General features: G+C 43.8%; 1 protein-coding gene across 1 annotated transcript in view; it reads right to left on the bottom strand.

Moving 5' to 3' along the window:
- LOC146867844 (uncharacterized) overlaps positions 1 to 22,051 on the bottom strand; it is a 112,909-nt gene extending 90,858 nt beyond the window's left edge. The window contains exons 1-3 of the mRNA XM_085623787.1: positions 21,482 to 22,051; positions 20,934 to 21,008; positions 9,149 to 9,290 (exon numbers count right to left, since the gene is read on the bottom strand). Coding sequence (XP_085479913.1) covers positions 9,149 to 9,290; positions 20,934 to 21,008; positions 21,482 to 22,051 — 787 coding nt within the window. The remainder of the gene's footprint in view (positions 1 to 9,148; positions 9,291 to 20,933; positions 21,009 to 21,481) is intronic.
- Between the last annotated feature and the right edge of the window lie 255 nt (positions 22,052 to 22,306).

Raw genomic sequence — 22,306 nt, 5'->3', positions numbered from 1 at the left:
ACGGCGAACAAAGTCTATTCTGCTTTTTCTGCAGCCTCGTGTTAAAAAAACAGCCTTTCTGCCTCTATTTATAAAGCTGGTGTTAGGACTGGCCGAGTACACTAATCCCCGTCTGGTTTCCTAATCCCCGTCTCAACTATCTGTTGATTCACACTATTCTTTTCTGTCTTTATCTTATCGTCTGGCCTTCACTGTCTTCTGCTAGCATTCTCTCGTTTCACAACTGTCCTCCAACACACACAAACATATTTTGCCACCTGCAAGTTAGTTATGAATCTGTTAATAAATTAGTTTAAGGGAGGGGTGACAAACACGGTTGCTTCGAGTCATCTGACACTTCGTTTTCAAACCTTTTCTATCGGTCTTGTCCTGTTTTTCAACTTTTCCTATTGGCTCTTTCTTGTATGTTCTGGGAGTGTGTTTGGTTAATGTATATGTTACCTATATAGTATATAAGTTTGTGCGCCACAGAGTGAAGTGGCAGTCTCCTGAGAACCTACCTTGGGTACTTCTGGGATAACTGTACTAGCTGCAGCTAATAAATATGATCTTCTAACACCGACAGAGTGTCCCGTGTCTCTGTGTAGCTGAGCAGGTGAACTCCGGAGATTAAGGCGTACCCTGTGCCACCAGACCCAAAAGGTTCTGGTTCTTCAACTGGCGCCCAACGTTGGGCGGCTTCAGTGGTACCGGTTCTGCCCGAAGGTCATGAGGAACCCCGCAAGAAAATTCCGGAGGGTTCGCGAGCCACATTAAGCGACCCCTGTATGTCGAAAGTGGTCCGAAGGTCTTTTGCAGCGCGGTTACTCCTTCCTGACGGCTACTGACGACCGCTGCCCTGACTGCCGCCCAGCCTTGGCCCTTCCTTTGATGATGTATGGTAAAGCGAGACGATAGACAGGCCTCTGTTGGTGTGTGAAGACGTCGTTAGTTAAGTATCTTCGTGGGTCGTGCCCACAATTTTTTCTTTGTTTTCTTGGTATTTGTAGTCCTTAGATTCGACTATTGCAATAGCCGAAGCCGAGGGTAAGTGCATTTGTGCTGCGTAAACTGAGTTTTTACCCCCTTGAAGTTTGTGAACAGTCCAGTGAAATCACGAGATGCCTGGTCTGACTAAGTTTGGAAGAATTTGTTGCTTTGGTTGTAATAGGGATTCCCGACTTGAGGACACTTGTCCGAATCCTTCGGATGGAACTCCCACATATGAGCTCTATTCAAAACATGGTATTGGCCCCATTGCCTTTAACGAGACATGGACCCGATACACGAAGAAAGATGGTGTTTTAAAATGGTCAGAAAATTGTAGTTTTGATCCCGATGTGCTAGATAATTTAGAAGCAGTTTTATTCAAAAGAAAAGCCCGGCCGGCAATGTTTGACTCTTTCAGCCTTTGGCGTAAGGAAGCCAAACAGAAAGAAATTAAGCAAGCAAAACGAGATAGAAAAGCACAGGGTATGACAATTATACAAGCTGCCCAACAGTTTAAAGACGATGAAATTGATAATGCAACTGAAATTTCAGAAAGACAGCATCGCATGGCGATAGATAAATGCTACCCGATGTTGCCTGTTTCTCCTTCTGAAAACAAGAAAGACATAGAAGAAGATCCCCTAATGTCCCATTTATTGAGGTTACCTCCGCCCTATGCACAAAGTGCCAATGCACCTCAGCCGTTACAGCCTGTTCAGCCGCCAGCGGTACCTCCGCCTGTTCCGGCTCTTCCGCATTTGCCTCCTCCAGTATTACCGCCTTTGCCGGTTTTACCGTTAACTTCAACTTCTTTGCCCTCATCTCCTGATCTTAGATTTTAGATCTCCTTTGCCTTCTGCTCCTCCTACAATTATCGGTTCTCCTCCTGTCAGTTCTCCTAATACTTTGTCTCCAATTCTTATGTCTAATTCTCCGTCTGTGCGTAAGCGTCTCACAGACACTGTCACTGGTATTTTATCTCCTTTCTTTGGAGCTTTAAATGTGTCTCCGGCTTTTGCTCGAAGACAGTCTCGTAGTCAGTTCCCAGATTTTGAAGAACGAGAAAAGTTGGACTCTCTTGCACGTAGATGGATCAAAAAGGGTCCTCAATACAGTGTGCTTGACATCATGCCTACTTTTTCACAATGGAATGCGCCTACGCAAAGATATGTTTTTAATGCAATGTGTGATACTCTCATTAAAGAATGGGAAGATGTGAATTCGAGTTCGATCCCACAAGATCTGTTAGATGTTCAGACTGATTTTGATAAAGGACTTATTGTGGGTTCTAAGGTTGAGAAAGCTGTAAGGACACTTATTTCTTATAGATCCTTATTGTTCTCTCGAGCCCTTCTTGATTCTGATCCGTCGGTTAAATTGACACTGAAAAATTATCCCATGAGAGAGGTTCCTCCAGTATGGAAGGAGGAGGTAGCGGGAGTAGGTGGTAATGCACCTATCCCTGCTCATTTCCAACGTACATGGGTACATGTTCCATGGAAGAGATCTGAAGTTTTGGCCCTTAACAGACTCTACCGGATCCTCGTAAAAACCCTGCGGGTTATTATGAAGAATTATCACAGACCGTTGATGCTTGCATCATGAACCTAGCTGATATTGATATGTTAATGGGAAATGTAGTCCCACAGACAATATGGGCTAAGATTCGTAGAGAGGATCATGCACAGGAATTAGGTGCTACTTGGGATGTTATAACTACCACAGATAGAGATCAAGTGGGTGGTGCAAAGCCTGACATCTTGATTTCAGAACTCCCTGGTAGAATCATTACATTAATGAAAACTATGATGCCCGCATTGAGAGTAAATTGGGATAAACTATCAGCATGCAAATAAAAGAAAGATGAAAGTGTCTCTGATTTCTTTACTCATTTCGAGGAGACATTTATCGACCACAGTGGTCAAGATATGGCTACAGAGGGTGGACAGCGATTATTTGTGGACAAATTTGTGTTTAATTTGCTTTCCGAGCTGTCACACAAATTGAAAGATTCAGAAAGTTCATGGGCTGTTTCTTCTTCTGCCCAGATATTGGCTACTGCGCAATATTATGAAAACAGAGATAAGGAGGCAAAAGAAAAGCAAGAGAAAAAGACGAAAGAATTAAAAACAAAGGTTTTCTTGCAACAAGCTTATCCTCCACATTATGCTCAGCCTCAATTTCAACAGCCTCCGCAGTTTCAGAGGTTGTATCAAAAACCTGAGCCATATATTCCGCGACCTTTGTTAGGACCTAATCAATGTGCCTATTGTAGAGAGGAAGGTCATTTTAAGAATAGTTGTCCGGTTTTATTGCAACGCAACGGAGCATTATCTGCTCCACGAGGTCGTGCTGGCCTCCAGTCAGCAAACAGAGGTAGAGGTAGGGGTGTGTTGACTCAAGAACAGCGTGCCCTTCCTTCTCCCAATTCCGTGAATTACTTTGATCAGCAAAATATTAGGTCTACACAGTATTACAATGAAGACCATTATATTGAAGGCGAGAATGAAAGTCTTCATGCTAACTAGGACAGCCATGGACAAAGTAAGAGAGTTGTGTCAATCCCAGTAGATCAGAATGGACCTTATGTTAACGTCACTACAATGGGTGTTTCAGAGCCATTTCTTCTAGATACTGGGGCAATGAGAAGTTCTATCATTCATTCTAAACTCCCTGGGGCACCTTTGTCTGGCTTAACGAATGTTTCTGTAGGATTTTCCGGCGCCCCGGTTCGTAATCCAGTTTCTTACCCTTTGCCTATTTCAGTTGGTCCTTATGATTTGGAAGCTCCACTTCTGTTGACGAAAGGTTGCGGTGAGAATCTGTTGGGTCTAGACCTATTGAAAAGAATGCATGTTACAATATATTGTTCTCCTTCTGGTGTACATCTTACTTTAGGACAGAAACTGATCTCCCCAATGTATTTGTTAAAGATCAGTTTCCACCTGAATTGCTTTCTCTTCCAGCAGCGCTTTGGGCCACGGGTCCGAATGATGTGGGTTGTCTTGAAATTCCACCTTATGTTGTCACCCTCAAGCCCAATGTTGAAATGCCGCGCATCCCACAGTATAGAATTTCTATTGAAGGTGAAAAAGCGCTTTTGGAAATCATTCATGATTTGATTCAGAAGGGTGTGGTTGAAGAAACAAGTGGTAACACATGCAATAGTCCTATTCTTCCTGTTCTTAAACGCACTGATCCTTCTCAGCCACCTGTATATCGTTTCGTAATTGATCTGCGGGAGGTAAACAAAATTGTTGTGCCACAATTTCCTGTTGTTCCAGATATCACTGCTTTGTTGACGATGATACCTTCCACAGCGACTTGGTTCTCTGTTATTGATCTAAAGAATGCCTTCTTTAGTATTTCTATTGCAGAAGAGAGTAGGGACATTTTTGGCTTCTCTCTTGGAGGCCGAAGCTTCCGGTTTAAGCGCGCACCTCAGAGCTATTGTGAAAGTCCCTCTATTTACAGCTAAGCTTTAAAAAGTCATCTTGATACTTTTTATTTGCCATCTGGTGCAGCTCTTATCCAATATATGGATGACTTATTAGTCGCTGCTGATTCAGAAGATATTTGCAAAAATGTCACTGTTGCATTGTTATGCCATTTGTTTAATTTGAATCATAAGGTTTCACCTTCCAAATTACAATATGTCTGTCGAGAGGTTACCTACTTGGGTCATCTCCTATCAAAGGAGGGACGATGATTGACACCAGAACGAATTCAGGCAATTGCGCAAATGTCTGTGCCATCCACACAAAGGGAGGTACGTGCCTTTCTGGGTATCACCTCTTATTGTAGGCAGTGGATCCCTAACTTCTCTCTAATAGCCAAACCTTTGTTGCCACTCACTTTAAAAGATACGCCTCAGCCCCTTCCTTGGACTAATGAGTGCCAAAGGAGTTTCACTGACTTACGTACCGCTCTGTGTTCTGCTCCTGTACTAGGCACCCCTGATTACACTAAGCCTTTTACGCTCTATGTTCACGAAAGAGAAGGTTGTGCGTTGTCAGTTTTAACACAGCAATTTGGAGACAAACAGCGGCCATGTGCCTATTTTTTGGCTACGTTAGATCCTGTAGCTAAAGCATTGCCCAGTTGTCTCAAAGCGGCAGCAGCAATTTCTATTCGACAGTCTGCTGAAGTGGTGTTGGATAACACTCTCATTGTCATGGTACCACATGCAGTGGATACCTTATTAAACAGAACGAAAACGCAGCATCTTACGAGTGCTCGTCTAACTGGATACGAGCTGACGCTTTTGTCTAGTCACGTACACATTAAACGATGTAATACCCTAACTCCTGCTACTCTGTTGCCCCTTCCAGATGAGAAAAGTGTTGAGTGTCATAGGACGGCAGACAATCGTGATTGAGTGATCGAGGAAGATTGCCGTGAGCATCCATTAGAAAGAGAGAGAAAGGATAAAATGAAGAAAGAATCCTGTAAATTAATGTACAGTCGTTTCAATATAACCTTATGTATTATTATATCATTGTGTATTGCTTTGGCATTTATAGGTTGGATTACTTATGCTCTGCAGCAAAAAGTTGTCTCTCCTTCTTCCTCTCCGTCTTCTTCAACTGTCTCTCCACATCTCTTTCATACTCTTCCTCAACATGAACTCATTAGAAGAACTGAATATAATAACAATTCCTTCATTCAGTTATTACATCAACATCAGTTAGTGGTCAATACGACTGACTGTTGGGTGTGTGGACTTATGCCACATACCACAGAGAAAGGAATGCCATATTTAGTTCTCCCGTTTTCCTATGAGGGTTCTGCTTGGGCTTATTTTGTCATCTTCTCCAATGCTTATCAAAGCAAATTCAGACGATCCGTTAGTTCACATGTTAGTGATCCGGATTTTAGTCATAGTTCTTTGGTTAAGGGAATGGTAGCTATGGCTAAAATCATGGAAAATAGTAAAATCTCCATTGACGAAAGAAAAGCGTACACTAACTGGAACGTCACTCAATATATGTCTAGTCTTAGTGATAAAGTTAAAAAAGGAAAGTCTTCACGGATTTGGACTATACCACATCAGGGCAATTTCTGCTTACAGATTAACGATCGCTCTTCCGACACCATACAAAGGAATAACTGCTCCCATACGTACATTTATTCTTCTCAAAACTCGCCTCCTCTAGTGCCGTCTCAAGGCACATATTTCATCTGTTATAATAGAGCTTACACATGGTTACCAACGGGTTTCTCCGGTACTTGTTATATAGCTTTCCTTCTTCCCCCTACATACACCGCTTCTGCAAATCATCATCGAAACAGATACGGCAGAGGGATTATTGATTTGAAAGATACAGCAGGGCAGGAGGGAGGAGATTTCCTTAAAGGATTTCTTCCCTTCTGGGGTCCAGTGGCGAACAGCAGAAATATAAGGCAATTGGTTCGTGTTGTAGAGACCACAATAGACATCACTGTAGGAGCCTTAAGTAACATCACGGCAGAACTACAGGCGGACCGTCTTATGACATTACAAAATCAGGTTGCCTTAGATTTTCTTCTTGCAGATCGTAGTGGAGTGTGCAAATTGATCGGGTCAAGTTGCTGTATTTTCATACCTAATGACGCTCCGACAGTATACCAAGCTATCTCCAAGTTGCACATAATCTCTGAGTCTATTCACCAGGACGAAGTAGATTGGTCTTTTACGGAGTGGTTTTGGGGACTACTGTCCAAATGGGGTTGGAAAGCATTGACATTTCTTGGAATAATTCCGACCATTATTTTCTCCTATTGCCTTTGTATGCACTGTGGTCCCGCTATCTGTGACCTTTGTGCTACTATGTGCATCCCAAAACCAAAACCACAAGTAACAGAAAACATAAGAATGATGTTACAGCAACAGCTCGATGACCTCATGACTATCGACATTGACTCATATTAGCATGAGTCTATCTTGCCTGAGTTCTGGCAAAAGGAGGGTCTGAGGAACTTCGATTTCCGATCACGATCGAATCGACCCGCCATTTTGTGCTCCGCCGCCATTTTGTGTTGCCATCACTCAGGCAGCACGGCGAACAAAGTCTATTCTGCTTTTTCTGCAGCCTTGTGTTAAAAAAACAGCCTTTCTGCCTCTATTTACAAAGCTGGTGTTAGGACTGGCTGAGTACACTAATCCCCGTCTGGTTTCCTAATCCCCGTCTCAACTATCTGTTGATTCACACTATTCTTTTTTGACTTTATCTTATCGTCTGGCCTTCACTGTCTTCTGCTAGCATTCTCTCGTTTCACAACTGTCCTCCAACACACACAAAAGTATCTCTCCACCTGCAAGTTAGTTATGAATCTGTTAATAAATTAGTTTAAGGGAGGGGTGACAAACACGGTTGCTTCGAGTCATCTGACACTTTGTTTTCAAACCTTTTCTATTGGTCTTGTCCTGTTTTTCAACTTTTCCTATTGGCTCTTTCTTGTATGTTCTGGGAGTGTGTTTGGTTAATGTATATGTTACCTATATAGTATATAAGTTTGTGCGCCACAGAGTGAAGTGGCAGTCTCCTGAGAACCTACCTTGTGTACTTCTGGGATAACTGTACTAGCTGCAGCTACTAAATCTGATCTTCTAACGCCGACAGAGTGTCCCGTGTCTCTGTGTAGCTGAGCAGGTGAACTCCGGAGATTAAGGCGTACCCTGCGCCGCCATACCCAAAAGGTTCTGGTTCTTCAGCAATGTTAAACTTCAGAATGCGTCCACCATGGTGGCGTTTGCATCCTGATTTGTGGTGAGGGACCACCGCATGTATGGCGGACGGTCCTGGTTTACACCAGGATGGAGGACGGACTCCAGTTTGTCCGTTATCCTAATGAGCCCCTAAGTCTCAATTATGACTGAACTTCTTTGCTGATAATATTTAGAAACAAAGCAAAAATGGAACATTTACCTGAGCTCAAACTTTCTTTTTCTTTTTTCTAAGTCTCAATTATGACTGAACTTTTTTGCTGATATTTAGAAGCAAAGAAAAAATCTAACATTATCCTGAGCTCAAACTCCTTGTAGCTATGGCACAGAGCAGACAGGCTTAACTTGGAGCAATGTGTAAAGTAATTATGCAGTACCAGAACAATGATAAAGTCAAAACAACAACAGTAAAAATCCCAAACTGAATAAGAAAAATAGAGTACATTTTTAAGAACAAAATGACACCAATATATTCCAAGGAGGGAGTGAGAAGTGACTGGCACATGTGTCTGGGAGGCCAATGGCTGGGATTCCATTCACCTAAATGGAGTTGAAGCGCCTACTCCCACTGTTAGGGATCACCAGCTGGCCCTGTCTCCGAACAGAGCGCAAGGAGGACCTCCTCATCTAAGGAGTCCATCTCTTTGGCTACACTGGACAGCCAAGTGCTAACCACCTTCTTAGAACAGGCGGGGTCACCCCTGAAGTGACCTTACTGTTGGCAGTCAAAACAGAACCTGTTGTCCAAGTACATCTTCGGCTTACAATACCCCTGCCTCTGTTTATCAGAGTGGGGATGGGATCTACTCTCCTCCTTTTTAGGTTCCTGGGATACTGAGGTAGTCTCTGTGGTGGGCTTACCACCTCCTCATTAGGATTTTGTGGGTCTAACCCCACTTCTTGGAGTCTTCCCCCTGATGCTAATTGAACATCCGGGCTCTCAACCACTCATCAGCTGTCTCTCCCAGCTCTCTGGGATCTGACAGTTTCAAGCCCACTAGATACTGCTGTAACGTCTTCTGTTCACAATGAGTTAGGATGTGCTCCTTAAGAATTAAGTTATACAGCCTCTCATACATACTTGCTTGGTTACCCTCAATTTAGCCCTCTAGTTCATTCACTGAGATGTCTACATAGTCCACCCAGGACTGTGTGCGTACCTTCTGGGTGTCCCTGAACTTCACCCTGTACTGCTCTGGGGTGAGACCATATTTCCTGGATAAGCATTTCTTCATAAGTGGGTAGGATTCTGCCTCATCGCCCTCAAGGGTCAGGAGCTTATCCCTCCCAGCTACTTGAACCAAGTCCCACAGGAGTGAGCCCAAGTATCTAGAGTGGACCCTCTTCATCCTAAGGGGCCTCTTAAATACTGCTAGCCATTTAGTTATGTCATCCCCTCCTGGTATTTGGGCACTATGCCTTTGGGGAGCCTGGGATTAAACCCACCACCCCAGGATATCTCATCATCTTCACCTTCACTGTTGCTGCCACCATTTGTTCTCTCTTGTCTTTCCCGCATCTTCTCTGCTAGGGCTATCTTCCTCTCTTCTACAGCTAGCTGTCTCTCTTCCAGGGACAGCTGGGGTTTCTCTTTGGGGAACGCTCCCCCCCCCAGCTGTAAGCGTGAACATAGTACTGAAAGTGAAATACATGTCATCATCCTCATGGAGATGTTATTGGAGGGGCAATTCACCCCCTTCCCTTCTACCTCTTCTGGAGCCTCCTCTGTGTCAGAGGTAATCTCGACTAGCTGATCCACTGCCCGGGCTACTTTACTACCTCTGCTTTCCTCATGGTATAAGCAGCTGGTAACTCCCAGGCCCTAAACACACCCCTAAGTTCATCAACAGTGAGTTTGGGTAGGTTAGCCAGATCTGGCTCCATGGTATCCCTACGTTTTGGGTCACAACAACTATCAATCAGAATTAGAACACATTTAGAAAAATCAAAAAAGGGATTGAAAACAGTTTAGTCCAAATTAAAGATATTAACCTAATTTACTGTAAGGTGTATTTAAACACAAGTATGTATCCTCAATACTGAACACCAAATGTTGGGAAGTGGATTATTAGTAGTGATAAGTAGCCACTTACCACTAGTAATACAACCACAAACACAATAAAGCAGTCAGCCAAGTTCTCAATAAATGATTTCCTTGCTCAACCCTGTACAGCTGGCAATGAGCAGGCAGGCATAATTTAGGAGACAGACATGTAAAGCACTTGAAAACACCAATACATTAAATATGTAAGACACAACACACAATAAAAATCTAACTCCAATTTATTATAGCATAGAGTACAGTGTGGTAGAGTGGAGTGGCGTAGACTTGAGTGGTGTTGACTGCAGTGTCATAGAGTGGAGTGGCGTAAAGTGGAATAGCATACAGCGGAGTACTGTAGAGTGGAGTGGAGTGGTGTAGAGTGGCATACAGGTGTGACATACAGTGGAGTGGCATAGAGTGTAGTGGCTCTCCTTACATTAAATTTGTGTTGTTTGGTGTCTATTGGTTCATAAAAAATAAATCCATTTTTTATGAACCAATAGACACCAAACAAAACAAATTTAATGTAAGGAGAGCCACTACACTCTATGCCACTCCACTGTATGTCACACCTGTATGCCACTCTCCACCACTCCACTCCACTCTACAGTACTCCGCTGTATGCTATTCCACTTTACGCCACTCCACTCTATGACACTGCAGTCAACACCACTCTACTCTACGCCACTCCACTCTACCACACTGTACTCTATGCTATACCACTGTAAGTAATTCCACTCTACCCCACTCCACTCTATGCTATTCCACTCTACACCACTCCACTCTACCATACTCGACACTACGCTGTCGTGCTGAATGCCACTCCACTCTGCAACGCTCCATTCTACATTGCTCCATTCTACGTCACTCCCCTCTACCCAACTCCACTCCATGCCACTCTGCTATTCTCCACTCAGCAACACTATACTCCATTCAACAACAGCTTTTGACCCTACACTGTACAACACTATACTCCACTGTATAGCACTAAACTGTACAACAATCTACTCCTGTTATTGCCACTGTACAGATCGCTTATTTACTCTATAGCACTTTATAACACTCTACTCCACTGTAAAAAACTCTACAGAACTCCCTCTATGCCACTTCACCCCAGTTAATATACTCTATTCCGTGAGACTACTCCACTGTACTCCCCTACAGCACCCTACGCCACTTCACTGTATGAATGAATGAATTTGTATTTATATAGCGCATGGCTACCCTGAGGCCTCCTAGCACTGCGGACCGGCATATATGGGTATTAAACAAAGAGCTTAGGAGGAGTCCTTAAAGAGGTAGGTTTTCAGAAGTTTCCGGAACGTCAGTAAGTTTGGCTCCATCCGAAGATTTAGCGGAAGGACGTTCCAAAGATTAGAAGCGTTGAAAGAAAAAGAACATCCGCCTCATCTTGATCTTCGTATTTTAACAGAGACAGCCAACAAGGAGGAACTAGAACGAAGATTCCGCAAGGGATGGTAAGGAGTGATGAGGGAATGGGTAATGACCGGGCCCTTCCGCCAATAGGCTTTGTGGGCCAGGCCCATGGCCTTAAATTGTATTTTTTGCCCTAACGGGGAGCCAATGCAGGCTCCTCAAGGCAGGTTCAGCCGATAGCCTGGAGGAGCAGGCGGGCCGCACAATTCTGGATCACCTGGAGCTTATATGAGGTAAAATGAGGAGATCCCAGGTATAGGTCATTATCATAGTCCAGGCAAGAGAGAATAAGAGCCTGAACCATAATCCTTCTCGCATGGAAGGGGAGAAGGGGGAGGATCTTACGCAGTAACCTCAATAGGCCATAACAGGTAGCTGAAAGCTTAGTGGCCTGGAAATCAAAACTGAGAGCACTATCAAGCCACATCCCCAGGCTCTTGATCTGGGGTTTTGGGTCTGGGGCAGGGCCAAGGCAGTCCGGCCAGAAAGAAGCAGGGTTGATGGAGGGGTAGTTGCCGAGAAACATTAGCTCTGTCTTATCCCCATTGAGCTTGAGATATGAAAGTTCCATCCACTCGGCAACTGCCTCTAGGCAAGGACCCAGGGAGCAGGATGACCTCTCGGGGTGGTTTAATGCCACCACGAGCTGAGTGTCATCTGCATAGGTGATAATCTTTATGCCGAAAGGATGGACAATCTCAGCCAAGGGGCTCATATAGACATTAAATAACGTGGGGCTCAGGGACGAGCCCTGAGGTACTCCACAGCTGAGCGGCAACTGGTTGGACACCACGTCTCCTTCAAACACCTGAAAAAAATGATCAGTGAGAAAGGACCGGAACCATGCTAAGGCCGTGCCGGTCACTCCAAGGCTTTTGAGGCGGCACATCAAAATATTATGATTGACGGTGTTGAATGCGGCACTAAGGTCGAGAAGGATGATTGCCGCCGTGCCGCTCCGATCTACAATCTTCCTCGCCTCCTCAGTTACTGCCAAAAGGGCAGTCTCTGTCCCTAACTGAGGACGAAAGCCAGTTTGGGAACAGTGGAGAAGATGATTGGACTCCAAGTACTCAACTAACATGGTATTCACATGTTTCTCAAGTAACTTGCTCAACCAAGGAAGGAGAGAAATGGGACGGTAATTGGTAACATTGGACTGGTCAAGAGTAGGTTTCTTTAGAAGAGCCTTCACCCGAGCACAGTTCCAAGCAGGAGGGACCACATCAGAAAAGATGGATGAGTTTAATATGTCCAAGATAACGGGACAAATGATGTTGGTGACCAGGGCGAGTGGCTGAGGGGAAGCAGGATCAGTGGGAGAGCCTGAGGTTACCTTAGACATAATCAGATCAAGTGAAGTAGGATCTAGAAGAGGGAATTGCTCTAACGAGAACTGGGGTTCCAAGACCAATTCTGCCGTTCGACAGACACTTGAATCATTTCGAGAGGCTGGGAAGGATGAGTAAATATTTAGGATTTTTTGATGGAAGAATTCCGCAAGATTGTTACAGCGGGTTTGTGCTCCCTCTGGGATTGGAGCTTTCTGGGGTAAAGTTATTAAAGTTTTAGCAATTTGGAAGATCTCTTTAGGAGAGTTTGAAGCTGAAATGGTTTTCTCCTCATAGAAAATAGCTTGGGCAGTTTTGATTTCGGTTTTGTACGCTTTAATTGATTCTCTATAATCTAATTTCCTTGATTCGGAGTAATTCTGCCTCCATCTTCTCTCTAACCTTCTACATATTTGTTTTAGCTCTCTTAATTTAGAAGAGAACCTGGGTGCCACCTTTGGTTTACATTTCTTATGAGTGTATCTATTGGGGAGGGCTAAATCAAGAGAACTAGAGATCCAGTGATCAAAATTGTCGATGACCAGATCCAGGCCAGCATCATTAGCTGGTCTGGATGGTCTGGTAGCCTCGAGAGCAGCGGTCCAGAGGCAAGGTGAAAGCCTTGACCAATTTCGAGCCAGCACTGGTACTTTGTTAGGGGGAGAGGTGGGTTCACATACCTCCCAAACTAAAGGGATCAGAAAATGATCTGCCCATGGAAGTGGAATAGGAGTGCCAACCACCAGCTGTTGTAAGCTACTGAAGACAGGGTCGAGGAGATGACCTTTAATGTGGGTAGGCATAAATCCTTTTTGAATAAGCTGAAACGCTAAGAGGTTCATTGATAACTCTTTGGCTGAATGATCAGAAAGATCATTTAATTGAATATTGAGATCTCCAAGTACAGTGAAATTAGAAGGGGCTAGAGCCAAGTTAGAAATAGAGGTGGAGAGGCTAGTGAGAAACTGTCCTACAACCCCGGGGGGACGATAGATTAAAAGGCCAGAAAAGGTGTTTATCGGTGAAAAGTCTATGGCGCAGGCCAAGCTCTCACAATCCAAAAGAGTTGTTGTAGTAATACGACAACTAAAGATCTCTTTAAAAATAATAGCTAGACCCCCTCATCTGCCGATTTTACGATGAACCCTAAGAATTAGATAACCCGGTGGGAGAGTTTGGACGAGAACAGGGTCAGCTTCGCTGTGAAGCCAAGTCTCAGTTAAAAAAAGAACGTCCGGTTTTAACTCATCCAATAATAATGTAAGCTCAGGTGAATGTATGCTACTCTATGCCACTCAACTGTACAACAGTCTATTCCACTCCACACTACCATACTGTACCTCGCACTACTCTACTCCACACCACTCCACTCCACTGTCAAACACTTTAATCCACTCTGTGACACTCTCCTCTACTCCACTCTGCAACACTTTCCAACACTACAGCATGCCAGTCCACTCCAATGTACCACACACTTTACTACCCAATATACTACTCCACTCAACTCTACTCGATTGCATGCCACTGTACTCTTGAACACGTTACTCTACTCTAAGCTATGCTGCTCCACTGGACTCCATCACACTCTACTCCACTGCATGAAACTTTACCCCACTCTATGTCACTGTACAACACTCTACTCTACACCGCCCCACTGTACCACACACTGCTCACACTAAGCAATATCACTCTACAAGACTCTACTACACTCTGTGCGACTACAAAAATATATTCCAGTGTACGCCCCTACACTACAGTGCCCACCCCTCTACTCTACTCTATGCACTTACACCTCAGTGTACTACAATCTACTCCACTCTACGACACTTTCCAACACTCTATGACTCACCACTCCATTGTACTGCACAAGATGCCCCTCCACTTTATAAAAAAATATTAAATTCTACTCTACTCCACTCTACTCTAGTATACTCTACACCATTCCACTCTATTCCACTCCACGGTACCCAATTCCACTGTAAAACACTCCATTCTACACTACTCCATTATACGCTATTCTACTGTGCGCCCCTCCACTGTCCGATATTCCTATCTACTCCACTCCACTCTACTCCGCAACACTATATTATATAACAGTAAACTGTATAACACTCTCCTCCACTCTACTGTACTACACTCCACTGAATGACACTCCACTCAATGACAGGAAACGCTACAATTTGAAACACATTTCTATTAACAATTAAAAAAAACATTGAAATTCAATGAAAAAACAAAAAGGTTAAACCTTTGTTATAGTTAGGAAACCTTTATTCTTTTTATACCAACCAAACTTAAAACAAACATCACAAATTCTTAATTTATAGTTATACCTTACATTAATAATTTACGTATCACCGTTAAATTAATACCAGTTAATTTATTCTTTATCTACAAACCAAACTTAAACTGCACAAATTGTAAATTTTCTGAATTTATACCTGTTAGAAATGGGGGCCTCTAGTTGGCAGAGGTAGGTACCTGTGTCCAAATAGGGACCCTTGCTTCAGTCAGAGTAAGGAGGGATACTCTTCTGAAATAACCCATGTTCACCCCCTTGGTAGTTTGGCATGAGAAGACAGGCTTATCTCAGAGCCAGTGTGTAAAGAATTTGTGAACACATACAGTAATATAGTGAAAACACTACAAATGGACACCACACCAATGCAATGCAATCGTTCTCGCATTTGGGACCTTATATGTATTTAGCTATGCAGCACAATAGCCTGGGTGCTGAAACATCTACTGTTCTTTAACATGGAGAGAAAATAAGCAACAAACTGCGTGACACGTCAGGTATGGGAACACATGGGGAGAAATATTGCCTTCCAGCGGGAAATAGTATAGTCGAAAGCTCTGTTTTCAATATAAAATCAGGACCTTCGGTGGTCATATCACTGAAGATACAAGATTAGAAAAAAATATTATTGTCTACGGGTGCTCATGGAAGATCATTTCTATGGACTGGAATCTAGAGAATGCTAAAGTGATTCTGGTATTTTACTGACCTCTGCTGGTCGTTTTCTATCAAGAAAATTGAATAGAGGCAGTTGCCAGAAAAATTAAAAAAAGAAAGTCCCTAGGCAGAAAGCAATTCTGGTATTTTACTGACCTCTGCTGGTTGTTTTCTATCAAGACAGTTAAATAGAGGCAGTTTAACCGAAAAAAATGTCCATAAGCGGAAGCAGAAAAGTCTTAGGGCTGATCTCCAGAGCCCACAAAGTACATACACATATAAGTATATACTAAAGTATATACAAGAGGTCTTGAATGCTTGACCTAAAAAGGCACAAGCACTGCCTACGCAAGACCTAAAATCATGGATGATAAGGTGGCTGCTGATGCCTGCCGATGATAGCTGTCCGTAAATATATCTTTAAGTTGCTTTTTCTGGACTAATCATCATATCTACGCATCACCCAATGCCTCCTGGAGGAGTAGGCTAGGTTTTTTTTTTTTTTTTTTAAATGTTTATATAAAGCAAAGACATCACTGGGACAACTATCTCATTTACATGTAATGACTCTTGGACTTGACTGAGTGGTTTGGAGCAATGCCATGTCTGCAGTGGTTTCCAGAAGGGATGGTTTGCCAAGTTCATCAGTCAGATAGTCTGATATGGCTGGGGCCTCCTCATATACTATTGAAGCAAGAGGATCTGAGTACTGTAGTCTGAGGCAATGATAATCAATAGAAGGGATTTAAAACCAAGTCATAAACCATGGTCTTGCCTTTTTTTATTACAAATTCAGCTAATTGCATCAGGTATTAAGAAGCACAGAAGGTCTTTTGTTACAAAAAAAGCTATCAAGGTACTAAAATAACATTATAGGCCAGCCAAATATTGTGAACATAATTTCAATCACGCACATTATTTTAAAAACACGTTTTGATGGCAAAATGTGCTAAGCAGGTCAGACAGTGGAATGTAAAAGCTAACCACATCTTTGCTATGCCAACCATTCTCTTACTTTGGGGGACATCACATTTCACACTCATGAGACCAGCAAATTTAAGAACCCATTTTACAAATACCCACACAATTCCCAGTGCACGAGTGATAGTCAAAGACATGAGGAATACAAAAGGAAACATACTCTGCTAGCGCCAGTAAGAGGGGTCAGCGACAATATATGAACGTATATTCACCTCTTGGATGTAACGAACCTCATTCTTCAGCTGGCTCACATTCCACTCGTGGTTCGCTTTGTCCTAAGACTTTGCCTTGAGGTAGACCTGAAAGAAAGGCCGGCTAACAATTTAGAAAGCTGTCTCAATACAGGAAAATGTCAATACGAAAGGGAACCAATGAGACCAACTTGCTATTCTTGAAATGTTCAGAATGACCAAACTTAATCCCACCCTCCAGTAAAACCAAGTTATTCCTGGCAGCTGCTCACCAGCACTGCAAGAAACACAGCCACAATCAATCAGTGCTGTGGATCAAATAGTCCTTCTCCCTTACCTAAGATGGTCATCCAGCTCTAGAGAGGATGGGTAATTCCATAGGAGCTGGTGTAGTTACCACAGCAATTGCATCTCCACAGAGGTGGGGTCAGAGATGTGCAGAGCCACTTTTTCAACTGCCTGACACTGGGGCACATATACCCACTTACTTGTCCACATTACCCACTAAGAGCTTCCTCTTGAATAACCAACCCAAAACAAATCCAGACCAGTCACTGGGGCACAAATAACACACCCACACGAACACAGAAAGGCATTCGGGATCTTTTGTTGCAACAGGGACAATGGCAAAGGTACAGAATGTAATCATTTTCTATACTGACTTCTACATTTGGGTGAAGTGGTCTTGCTGTTCCTGCTCCAAGAGTCTGTAGCGCAAGTGGTCCTATTTCTTGCAGGTAATTCGGTGCAGTTCAAGTTTCTTCTCAGCACCATGCCATGTCCAGCTCAGCTCATAGACTATAAACAAGTATGTTTTTCAAATATGGCTTCCCATTTCTCATCACTAGTTCCATACTTTTATCACAACCACCCAACTTGCCCACATGGTACTCACTAAACCAATTTCTTCCCTGTACTTTAGTGGAGTTTTCGTTCCAACTATAGCTTGAGTGAACCTCACTCTAGCTTCTCTCAATATATTATACACAACCCAGAACAGGTTAGGAGGAGGTCTCTGTGAGGAACGCTAAAGGCTCATGAGCCACAGGCATACCCTACTTTTCTCTTAGCAGAGCACCAGCACTGGAAATCCAAGAAGAAAGTGGAGGATTGTTTGTAGACGTTTCGAAGCTAACTCATATTGGAAACAGCGCAGTTTCTGAAGACAATACCAGACCATTTTTGACCCCTCCCTATCATCCCCCCTACACTCCCCTCCCCCACCCAGCCCACCGGAAAAAACGGGCAGGTCTAAGGCATTGCACTCGTACATCAATAGCCAGAGACCACTCTATGTTAGAGAGTTCTAGGACCACCTGGTTAATTGGTCTATAAAACCTGTGGATTCACATGTAGGGATTTACTAATGAAGGTCTGCTATGGTCTCAGGTACACTGCTAGAGATGCAGACGCCAGTCAGAACATGCTTTAGGCTCAAATACCTTGGTGAGTAGTTCACAATGTTTGGGTTGAAAGCAAGACTCAAGCTCCTCAAAGAAGATGTTTAGCAAGACTTGGGAAGGAAAGGACCAATACTACTTCTTCCCACCAGTGCAAACTAGCTAAACAGTCAGTTTTTACACACACTACAATTCTGGCAGGCATCCAGTTTCCAAGTGTCATAGGGTCATACAGATTGAGGAACGGAGGTGTAGCTGTTCGGTGAAGCATAAACACTGCACCCACCCTCTTCTGCAGACAAAAGTGCCCACACATTTGGGCAAATTATATCACTAGATCTTCAGCCTCCTGACTATTTAACCATTGACAGAACAAATAATCACCATGGCTCACTGCCCAAGATGTGAATTTGCATATTAAAGGGTCTAACTACAGGGCAAGAGTCATGAAGCGAGCAAACAATATGCAACAGTACAACATTAAAGATGAATAAAGTAGTAAATTAAAATATAAATATATATTATAGCACTCACTTTAATGATCTCCTTGTCCCCATCTGTGGACTTACAAACTTGGAATCAATGGACTGTCCGCAATTCATTGGCTTGGTGGAGACCACAGCAAAGGCTCCTCCCACCGGCTGAGGACAAAAAAAAAATGCCTAAGAAAATAGTTTCTTCAGAAAGAGTTTCCCCGAGTACACAAACGCCATTTTAAAGCGAATTTCTCAGGAGCTCAACCAGAATCTCCTGTTACAGTAATCCAATCACATTATTCATTCAGCCTCTTCACTTGCTGAGTTTAGTACACAATAATGACATAACCTCTACAGTACAATATCTCTTTACATCACTTCCGAGATAGACCAAGGAGGAAAAGGAGAAAAAAAAGGGGAGGGGAAAAAATGTGTCATTCAATATGTTGCCCGTTTCCCTGATGGCCAAGCCTCGGTGTATCCACAGGTGTTCAAAGAGCTGCAAATCCTTCAACACTTGTGCAATAATCCCAGAAAAAGATATAGGGCCATATTATCTAGAACGGCGATAACATTATCGCCGGTTTAGCTGCAGAAAACTGCTGCTAAAGCGGCGATAAGGGGCTTGATAATATGCCCTTGTGAATTCCAAAAGAAGCCCATGTTCTGGTGTGAAGGACATCACACCTGGGCTTCTATTGGAATTCACAAGGGCATATTATCAAGACCCTCTCGCCGCTTTAGCGGCAGTTTCCTGCAGCTAAACCGGCGATAATGTTATCGCCGGTCTTGATAATGTGGCCCTTCGTTTTTTTAATTGTTTTATTTTTTAACACAACAACAAGCCTTCAACTGAATGTGCATTCAATGTATATCTCATAAGGAATCAGAAAGGATGTAAGCTATAACATCTAAAGGCTGGTTAGATAACCTTCTTGCTTGATTAGACACTATGAATTTTATTCCTTTCCCCTTTCCAAATGTATTATAACAATTTTTTTAAAACATTATCTGGCTTTTAATTAATTTATATGTTTTTAGCATAGCTGTGACAGAATTTAATGTGATTGATCTCCATTTTTTATTGCCTGAAATTTGGACTGTGTGTTATATATGTTTTTTAATATCTATGTATGTTGCTTTTATGACAAAATATGTCGAAATAAAGCTGAAAATTGAATTGAATTGAATGTGCATAAGCAGCAGTGCAGTGGTATAAAAGCAGCTGCTACTAGTAATACACAATACAATATTTTTACTCCCATCATGAGAAGATTCCTGCAAAACAACGAAGTAGACTTCACCAAATAATGATCCATTCCACATTTCAGAATGTGCTGTTTGACATATGGAAAATAATCAAACAAAGTATTTGTATGCTTATGTCGCAAAGAGCTTCAGATAAGGGTATCCCTAATACCCCAAGACTCATGTCATTAGATATGTGCTTTAAGGTACAATACAGCAGTCTGAGGTAAGCCTGTTTTATGGCAAATAGTTAAGAAAAGCTGATGGATGGGAAAGTAAATAAATAAAGCAGAAAAAAAGTCGAATAGGATCCAAAAATGTTTTATAAGTGGTTGTGAAAACAAACCCATGACTCTGGTTGCGCGAGAGTCACATGTTTGAAGTTCGCAGTAGCAAGTAAATGGCAAACATATAACATTCTCCTGTGTGGCTACCAATAGGGCAGTGGCTGAGAACACTTCGCTCACAAGGTATCCTTACTTCAAGCCAAGCCACTGTTAGCAAAACTGGGGTTCTAGAGGTGAAAACAAACCAGAGCGATTCTCTATGACAACACATTTGTAACACAGAACAACAGGCCATGGTGGTTGGTGGGACATGCAGTATGTGTTAAACCTAGGTACATGTATTCCTTCTGCTACGCTGCACACTGAAGCCGCTGATGCTTGGGGGCATGTGTTCTGTTGTGCTATTAGCTTGTATAAAAACACTTTGTAAAGTACTGCCATACGTCTGGGCGACCAGATATGTGAACCATGGGAGGTCTTGATGGGAAGACCCTAGGAGTGCCAGAAAAGGAGAAGACGGCAGATCTGAAGTTTGTAGACCAAATAATAGGGAAGTTAAGTTTCCCGTGGGAGGGTGGAGTGGAGGTGGGGGGGAGTGGAGGTGGAGGGAGTAACGGAGGGGGAGAGAGGGGGAATGAAGGTGGAGGGAGGGTGGAATGGGGGGTGGAGTGGAGGTGGAGGGAGGGAGGGGGAATGAAGGTGCATGGGGGAGGGCAGAGGGAAGGTGGGAGTGGAGATGCAGGGAGGGGGAGCAAGGGGTGGAGGTGGAGGTGGGGCCGGCAGAATGGAAACTTTAGCAGGGCAGACACCTGCACTGGGATGCTAATGTGCCGGACCCTACTCGGGTCCTGGAGTCGGGGCGCATCCAAACCCCTTTCCAGCATTCCACATCGTGCACGGGTCATACCTTCTGCTTGAGGAGGTTACCCTGGTCTCCAGTGGGGCAATTCCGCAGAGTCAGGCGGACCGTCTTCACGTGCTCCTGTGGAGGCAAAGGTAAGCGAAATCAAAAATAAGGCGCAAGGAAGGAACTGCTAGCACATCACAAGCGGGGGGCTCGGAGGGAAGGGCAGCCCGTCCCTTGTTAATAAAGTCAACCAAGGGGAACCGTGCACTGAAGGAGACGAGGGGCGACCTCCGAGACTGACATCCCCCTCCCCGATACACACTGCTGAGCTCAGTCCCACTAGTGGGCGGTGATGGGAGCCTTCATTCCTGTAACATCACACCCCTGGTAGACAGCAGCTCGGGTGCAGGTTGCACTTTAGATATAGCAATGAAGTCAGCACACCAGCAGGAATAAAACTGTGAAAAACACCACAACACTGATAACTCCAGAACAGACTGAGCGTGTAAGAGCGCCAAATCAGGACTGCATCGCTCATAGCATGAAAGAACCACCACCCTCCCCACCCCCATCCACCCAAGAGCTGCAGTGCAAGCACCAGTGCCCACAGGGCCACTTCTTTTACAGAACCTGTCCCTTCGAAGCCACTGGGGCATTTGAACTCGAATTGGATGAGTTGGTTGCATATGCTCCTTGCTAATCTCAAATGCTTCTTTATACGATGCCTCAGAAGATTCCACTACACTGTTCTTCTTTTCACCCAATGCAACTTCAGCTAAGTAGCGGTAGTCATCACCTTTCATTTTTAAGTGGAAGACCTTACTCTCGTACTGGAAGTCGTTGCAATTCTTGATTAAGAACTTATCTAAAAGGGACAGAACGTCATTGCACACAGTCTCCAGTTCCTTTTCAATTTTCTCACAATATTCTTTAACCTTCTCCAGCTTCTTTTCATTTCCATCAGCCATAGTTTTTTGTCCGATACTACTGATAACACGCCATGAAGAACGTCTGGCCCCCACAACATTCTTGTAAGCCACGGACAGTAGGTTTCTGTCTTTGTTTGAGAGGGGCTCGTTCAGCTCAGTCACCGCTTTTATGGCTGCCGCCTTGTCAGCGTATTTCTCTGCCTGCTCGGCCAGCTGGGCTCGCTGCAGTAGCTGCTCTCTGTCGCCCATGGTGCATGGCGGGCCGCTTCGAGGAGTCTGAGAAGCTCCTTTCCGACCACCGATAGGGCTGGGCGCGCCCTTGGTGGGAGCGGCCCCAAGCCTTGAGCCCTGATCGTTAGTTACTCTGTGTAACTCTCAAGCGCGTGCCCAGCTCAACTAGCTGGCTGGGTTGACTGCCCGATACCCGCCTGGGCATTTGAACTCAGAAAACAACCCATCAAACCTATTGCAATGCAATAATCCATGTAAAAAGAATCAAATTCC

Source organism: Triturus cristatus, chromosome 1_2 (assembly GCF_964204655.1).
Source record: "Triturus cristatus chromosome 1_2, aTriCri1.1, whole genome shotgun sequence".
Lineage (NCBI taxonomy): Eukaryota > Metazoa > Chordata > Amphibia > Caudata > Salamandridae > Triturus > Triturus cristatus.
The sequence above is the reverse complement of the archived record's forward strand: the minus strand, read 5'-3'. Positions and strand labels throughout refer to the sequence as shown.